This window comes from Gastrolobium bilobum, unplaced genomic scaffold (assembly GCF_033153095.1).
Source record: "Gastrolobium bilobum isolate Gb01-03AN ecotype WA unplaced genomic scaffold, APGP_CSIRO_Gbil_v1 utg2535, whole genome shotgun sequence".
Taxonomy (NCBI): domain Eukaryota; kingdom Viridiplantae; phylum Streptophyta; class Magnoliopsida; order Fabales; family Fabaceae; genus Gastrolobium; species Gastrolobium bilobum.
In genome coordinates, this window is record NW_026897536.1 from 141,362 (window position 1) to 149,172 (window position 7,811).

Genomic DNA, 7,811 nt, shown 5'->3' on the forward strand with positions numbered 1-7,811 from the left:
TTTTACTAGAAATTTTTTCAGAAAGATCCTCTTCCTCCAATTTTTTTGCCCCCGCTAATAAAGAATCCTGGCTCCGCCACTGATTCCATTACTCTTGTGTGGTTGGTCAAACATAGGTTAAGTTCGATGAGACTATTCAATGTCGAAGTGCTGCCATAAGAATAGAGATAATTTGCTCTATCATGTGAGACATTTGTCCATGAATCTTGGGCACCATAAAGAAAGAAATATTGTCTTAAGATTATTATTGGTGGTAGGGCAAAATATGTGTTATTAGTTATGAATATATCAAAAATCACAAAATTGCATGCAATCACATAAAATCAGAATGCAATATGCAAGTATAAAAATTGCATAAAATTAAACCCGAGCATAGTATTGTATATTGTGTCCTTAAGGAAATTTTGCCTCCTCAGCGGTGCCTAAGATTTGTGGACAAATGTCTCACAGGATAGAATGAGTTATCTTTGTTACAACGGTGGCGTAATCAGAAGAAACAACACCGGCGGACACAACGAACATTGATCAATTGCAGACAAAGGCAACATGTGAGGATTAGTCTTGATAGAGCTTTGGTAAGGAATCAGGAAAACTGAGGTCTTGGAATTCATTGACCACTAGTATACATAAGAGATGAACAATTACAGGAGAAGAGGCACGACTTTTCAGAATCGAAGAGACGCAACTGTTCAAAAATGAAGAGGCACGATTGTTGACAAACAAAGAGGCACGACTGTTCGTAAATGAAAAGATATGGCGGTTCAAAAATAAAAAGACGTGACTCTTCAAACTTCTTATTCATAACTCATTTATACAACAATGTCTTCTAAAGATAATACTAGAATACTCTTGTTGCTCCAAACAAGGATTAGTCATGTACCATCGGAAGTAGAAAATAAATTTTATTAATAATATTAAAATTGTTAAGATGAGTCATACATGACATCGGGCAATACCAAAGTTGTTTTGATTGTGAAAAGGAATATGTTATTGAGGATAGTCATAATAGAATACCAAAATAAGGTAAGAGTTGGTTCAAGTGATACATATTTGATTCGGTTTAAACAAGATTTTGAGTTCAAGTTCTTGTAAATGCAAAAAAAGTAAATAAAAAAATTGAAGAGCTAGCCCAACATGATTTGGAGATTGCCTCTTGTGGAAAATACTAATTTTCTGGTAGTACGTGGATACTATTGAGGTTATCTTGTAGATAGTATTAAAGCCATGACCGAAGAAACAATTTATTTGATCAAAAGAAATACATACCAACATAGGAAAAAATAATAACAAGATAGGATATTATATTAATTTTTTTATATCTATTTTATTTGTTTCTCTTCATATTATTATATCACAATCTCAACAATAATAGAGATTTATGGGATCATTTAATATAGAGCTGTCAAAATGGGTCAGCTGATCCATTAGGCCTTAATTCGTGTGGGTTAGGGTAAAAAAACACTCACGGCCAAATAGCCCTCAATAATAAAGGCATCCACGGGCCAAAAGTCCTATGGGCTAGAGCCGGCTTGTGGTTATCCAAAATTATAATTTCTTAAAATTTTATTTCTTATCATATTCAATATATTAAAAATTATTTTAACAAATAAATATTTAACACTTTCTTTAAATATTCTATACAAATTATAAATTCTTATAATTTAATTTTTTAATAAAATAATATATGTACACAAATATACAAGTGAAAATATAAACAAAATTTTAATTAAAGTAAAAATTTAGTTACTACATTTATTAAATTCATTGTTAAAGGATGTCATGAAATAAAGATTTTCTTAGGAGTCATAACAAATAAAGCGACTCTATAGGAAAACCAAAAGTAGCGATGAAAAAATAATGGCAAAGAAATTTAAATATTGCTTTTTTAATAAATATTTATGAAAACATAGTCATTTTAAATGTAAATACAAATCTATAGCACTCGAACACGCCCCACAGAGCACGTGATCGGTTGGAAAAAGACACTCCCCACATGAGGCATGTTTGATGAGAGAGACATTCCCCACAAGGGGCGTGACTCACCAGATGCTGACACGTGGCATAAAAAATCAACAGTTTTACTGTAAAACATTGGAAGTCCATAGTTTTTGACTCGAGTTTTCAAATTAGGTAAAAAAAAATTGATTCTACACAACTTTTTGAGATCTATGCAATGACACCTCATTTGACATATTTTGTCTCTCACAAAAAAGTTCGAATTTACAATAACGATAACATAAGAACGTTTAAACCCGAATTAATAAAGAGAAAACCAATTTCATGATTAGAAACATTCCTAGTAAAGATCCTTATAATCATGGTACCATTGTGTAAAATTGAAATTATATTTATGGGAGACGAAACTTCAACTTAAATAACATCGTTCATATTCAAATGAGACATCATTGCGTAGATCTCAAAAAATTATGTGGAATAAAAAAAAATTACTTAATTCGAACACCAGAATCAAAAGTTATAGACTTCCAAAGTTTTACGGTCAAATTACAGACTTTTTATGCCACATATTAGCATTTGGTGAGTCATGCCCCATGTGGAGCATGTCTTTCTCCTAATTAGGTAATTTTTTAGTAACTTCAAACTTTTTCAATAAGTGACAAAATAGTACCATAATCATAAGGATCTTTACTTTCTAATCATAACAGTGGAAATGTTTTTAATCATAATAGTGATTTTCTCTTTATTAATCTGGGTTTAAATGTTCTTATAGTATCGTTGTTGTAAATTCAAACTTTCTTTGTGAGAGACAAAATATGCCAAATGAAGTGTCATTACGTAAATTTTTAAAAATAGTGTGGAATCAAAAATTTTTTTTACCTAATTCGGACACCGAGTCAAAAGTTATGGACTTCCAAAGTTTTACGGTCAAACTGTTAACTTTTGTGCCACGTGTCAGCACCTAGTAAGTCACGCCCCTTGTGGGAAGTATCTCTCTTCAACCAATCACGCCTTTTGTGGGACGTGTTTGAGTACTATAAATTTTGTCTCTCTGCACCATCTTCATCTTTTCTCCCTCTTCCCACCTTTAGTCGGTCTTCACCATTTTATCAAAACAAGTGTTTCTCTTTTCTTTTTATTTGATTATATTGTTCAATTTTATTTTATCTCATATTCCAGAAGTTGTCTTCGCGTATTCTTCACCTTTGTTATGGATTGCGGTTGAATTTTAATTTTTCTCCCTCCTTCCCCAAGATCAGTTGCAAGTAGAGAGGTAAAAAAAAAAAAAAAAAAAAATTAAGTATTGGTTGATTCGCCCATGAGATTATTTACAATTTTTTTTCTTTTTTTAAGTTCGTTTTGTCGATACAACAATTGGGATGTGCTGCTCTCACATCATTACCTTTTCCCACTTTGTTCCCAGGTGATTAATCTGTCAATTAAATTGAAGTTTTGCTGTACTGCTTAAATAATCAATTATTATTGCTTTTATGCATGTATGATGTGCTTTTACATTTGAAGTAGATTGAACAAATTCCTTCCAGGTAGCGGCAGATGTAAAAAAATCCAATTTTCAAATATTCACATTCATGCCAAGACATCTCATCCGTTCACCCCAAATTCCAAAAGATCCAATTTCGTGAAATAGAAGACAAGATATAAAAGGTTCATGGGAAAATTGGACACATCACGAAAGACGTATATGAAAGATAAACAAATAAGATAGGATATCTAATGATGGTACTTTTGTCCTCTTAAAATTGTCCATGACCTATAAATCAGAGATTGAAGTGTGTGTTAGCCACTTACAAGTAAATAATATAGTCTCAAGAACATGAACAAGTGGCAATTCTTGGAGATAATTAAGACTGTATTTTGTTTTGGCCAGAATGGAAAAATAGCATTCAATTGTAAATTGGGAGTTTACCATTCATACAAGTGAAAAGCAAAGTTGCATTGCGATTGGTTTAAAGCCCTATGGAATTGTTTTTATATGCAAAAGCCCAAAAATGGTAGTGGTATAAAGAAATTTTTTTATTTGAAAAAGTAAAAACTTTAGGTTGTAGGAAAAGCTGAAAAATACTTGTGTTCTAAGCTTTTCCTCAGAAACCAAAAGATAACTTGATTAACTTCTCTAGAAGTGGCCTTTTTGTTCCCCAAAATGTTCATTTTTCCCACTAAAAATAGTAAGCAGGGCACTAAAAGGTAAAGCAACCAATGTATGGTCCAATCGAAGTGTTACTATAATATCCTGATGCTACATTTTAAAGACAGATATAAAATTATAAAAGACATGATACAAAAGGAGATTAAAATATGGTTACCTGTACAGCTGTTCAATGAGCACAAGTAATGCTATTTGATGATTTAAGACCAGTGAAGATAACTTGATTGATAAGTTAGCACGTTCCCGCATTTTTCTTCCATGACCATAGGGCCCACCAATACAGAATGATAATCGTGAAGCACCCTGTGAGAAAGCAAAAATCAATAAAGTTTATTGTTATTCAAGAAGAAACTTTATTCAAAGGTATCTTCTTCATATTAAAAAAGACAAGAATTATAACATGGATGAAAATCACAAAAGAATGGAAATTGATGCCATTTTTCCCATCAAAAGAGAGTTATTCGTAGAACAGAAAATCCAAATCAAAGTACAATTAGGTACTTAAAAGAAGACAAAACTGGGGTATACCCACACACACACACCCTATCGCACACAGCACACCAATATAGAAGCGTAAAATGACTTGGCTGGAAAACAGAAATCCAACAACGCAGAAAACATGTAAAAAATATCCTCACACAATTGAATCTGCCAACATTCATTAGCTGCAAAGTCTCACAAAGGTGACAAAAATCCAGTCCTTAGAAAATACAAATGCCACAAATACTAATGTACCAAAATAAAAACAAATACTAAAAATGACGCTGCTGTATTTTGAGATGCATCTAATGCTAAATATGATTAAAATACAAACTTGGCACTGCAGACAAGAAATCATGCTTTCAGGAGTTCAAAACTGAGAACCTGTTTTGGCCAGCATAAGAGAAGATGGTTTTTCGCAAGTAACAATACAGAGGTCAGTTTAAAAACTGCAGCGAGCTTACAAAAACTAAAAGTAGATTTGATACATCCCATTATTCTGGTGACTACTAAAAAGCCGTTTAGTGATAACTAAGTCAGTTCACTATAAAGTAAGTTCATGAAAGGCAGAATTACACATAAATGATTGATAGAAGCACTGCCAAGGGTGAGAACTAAGAAACACAAATGACATTATTTTACTACCTCTCAATTTAAACAGAACTCAGGTATTCAAATCTTAATTTAGACAGGATGTCAAGGGCCTATTATATGATAGACAACTTACGATGCTCTTTCATCATAGAGCCAATAAGCATAATCAATACTCATAAGGGCATGCATTTCCACATACAGAAGAGATCATTTACAAGATGTTCTTACAGTATTTCCTGCATCACCCACCAACTCTGCCATTTGCTCAGATCCTATGTCTAGTCCATGTTCATCTAACATCACAACCTGTGAGTGAAGGTACATGATAGAAAAACTGTTAGGGACGAAAATAAAGATTAAAGAGATTGGACAAAAGAAATGGAGTGTGTATACTAGAAGAAATAAGAGAAGCAGTTAGACAGTTAAGATGACAGTTAGAAGTTAGTTGAGTCAAGTGGTTAAATAACAGAAATTGTATGAGGGGTTATCTTTTGGGAAAGGTATTTTGTACTGAGCTCATTGCTCTGGTGGAAAAGCAGAAACCCTCAAAGGAGGCCGGTCTCTATCTCCTTGATTTGTAGAGATTGAATAACAAAAAGTACTTTCTCTATCTTTCTGATCCCTCATCTCAGCATTTCAATCTCCCTGAGTTCCTATCACAAATCCTAATTAGGAGGGGGGAAGAAGCCAATTCTTGTTGATAAAACAAAGATCTATAAATTTATAATGTTCCACTATATCTTGAAAATGAGTTGCGAGTAAAGTAGGTTCCAAGTTTCAAGCAAGGACTTAAAGTAGACACTGCAACAGGAAATGGTACTACAATGTTTGCTAAAATTGAAACCATGTCAATCGTAGTAAATAAAACATATGACATAGATCTTCATGGTTTAAACAGAATGTGAGTTGTGTTAAAAGTGGGTGTCGTCCATATTGGATATTCCGGGCAAGAAAACGAACCTGAATTTAGTTCCAACACTGTGGATAAGTGGATAAAGACCATTAGCAAGACAAAACATAACACAGATTTGGCACTAACATCTACTTAGGCTTAATTTGACTGCATTGTGTCACCAGCACAAGACACTGAACTAAAGGAGAATATAAACATATTAAGTCAGATTACATGATTATTCTGAGGACACATCAAGGCTTAGAATTTAGATTTGAGTTCCTTCATAAAAGTGAGGTAAGAAGGAGAAAAAGGCAAAAAATTCATCGAAACTTCAGAGTTAAACTGAAGAACAAATGGAAGCATTGTAATAAGCAAGCACCAAGCAGTATTTGTTCTGAACACGGAAAGCAATTCCTTTATTTTACTATCATTCTCATCTCCACCACGGAACAAAATACACTTACAAGTACAAATAAGGATAACAAAATTATTCCTTACTGTAATTTAAATTCATACATGTTGGAGACTATACCCAATCATCAGACCTTATAAGGTTCATAAATGCCGTGTCTTCATCGTCAACCTGAGCCCTTTGGTCACTACAACACAAACAAAATGATCAACCTTTTTCTATTAGAAAATGAAAAAAAATAAAAAAAAATGCAAGTTCCTGTGTACATGTATGCACTCACTAGAGGCAAATCTTGAATTCATATTGGTCATTCAAAGCTGGAGAGAATAAAACTGCTGAAATAAAAGCAATACAGTGAATTCACCGTGCATTTCTAGGATTTGGCCGTATTTGAACATCCTCAACACTGCAATAGTATTTGAGCTTTTCAACATACTCATCAACCATGAGTTGTAGTCCACGTGATCGCTTCTTCCCCACTGATAATATTCGTATAGGAAGTGCTCTCTACACAAACTCAAATAATCAATTAATTGAAAAAAAAACACACACACATTCAATCACGCAAATTACGACTTCGGTAGCAACGTTAATTGGGATTCGTATTGTTTGATAATTGATAGTAACGATAACTGGGTTATGTTGAAATTCAAGGAGTTAAGTTCAGATAATTTTTACCACTGATTGACCCGCATACTTGCATTTTCTACCTGGGAATTTTCGGCATAAGATGAGGATTTAAGAGAAAAAGTGTGGGATTTTAGAAAATGCGATGCAGAAATTAGTGTGGTTACTAGTATAAATACCTTGAACAGGATTGGAACTGGTTGAATTAAAACTGGCACAAAGGTGGAATGCCGTGCCCATTCGGAACAGAAACACAAGCGGTGGAAACTATGTTATGGAAATGGAAGAAAAGAAGGTACCTGGTTCTGGGTTATAGGTAAAAGAATTAAAAAAAAAAAAAAAAGATGAAAGTAGATGAACATCAAGAAATAACCGGGCAGATATTATTAAAAAAGGAAATATTATAGTTATTACTTTTTTTTCTTTTATTATTTGTTATTATTAAATTTTAACCGTTGATTTCTGCCAATTTAATGGTTATAATTTATTGGGTCACACTTATTAATTAATTATTAATTCTAATAAGTTATAACCGTTTAATTGACGGAAATCAACGATTAAGATTTGGTAGTAACAAGTAGTAAGAAAAAAAAGATAATAAGTATAACCTCTCCCGTTAAAAAAACCTAAAACTGTTAAAAGGTATTAACATTAAAGTCATCATCCCTGCGACCTCAAAA

General features: G+C 32.9%; 1 protein-coding gene across 2 annotated transcripts; it reads right to left on the reverse strand.

Moving 5' to 3' along the window:
• Positions 1–3,553: 3,553 nt before the first annotated feature.
• Positions 3,554–7,441, reverse strand: LOC133307800 (putative RNA methyltransferase At5g10620). Of its 2 annotated transcripts, none has more exons than XM_061508361.1 (7): positions 7,311–7,441; positions 7,183–7,214; positions 6,869–7,011; positions 6,625–6,691; positions 5,426–5,503; positions 4,281–4,426; positions 3,554–3,727 (listed from the first exon to the last, which is right to left on the reverse strand). In XM_061508361.1, the coding sequence occupies exons 1-7, from the start codon at positions 7,369–7,371 to the stop codon at positions 3,688–3,690; spliced, it is 567 nt and encodes a 188-aa protein (XP_061364345.1). In that variant the 5' UTR covers positions 7,372–7,441; the 3' UTR covers positions 3,554–3,687. The 2 variants fall into 2 exon arrangements, with proteins under 2 accessions (XP_061364345.1, XP_061364346.1); XM_061508362.1 differs by having other exon boundaries at positions 7,299–7,371.
• Between the last annotated feature and the right edge of the window lie 370 nt (positions 7,442–7,811).

Coding starts and splice junctions, on each gene's coding strand:
- LOC133307800 (XM_061508362.1), bottom strand. CDS start 7,371: ATGGGCACGGCATTCCACCTTTGTGCCAGTTTTAATTCAACCAGTTCC. Junction 5,504..6,624: donor TTATAAGGTCTGATGATTGG/GTATAGTCTCCA, acceptor CTTCACTCACAG/GTTGTGATGTTAGATGAACA. Junction 4,427..5,425: donor TGGGTGATGCAGGAAATACT/GTAAGAACATCT, acceptor GCTTTCTCACAG/GGTGCTTCACGATTATCATT.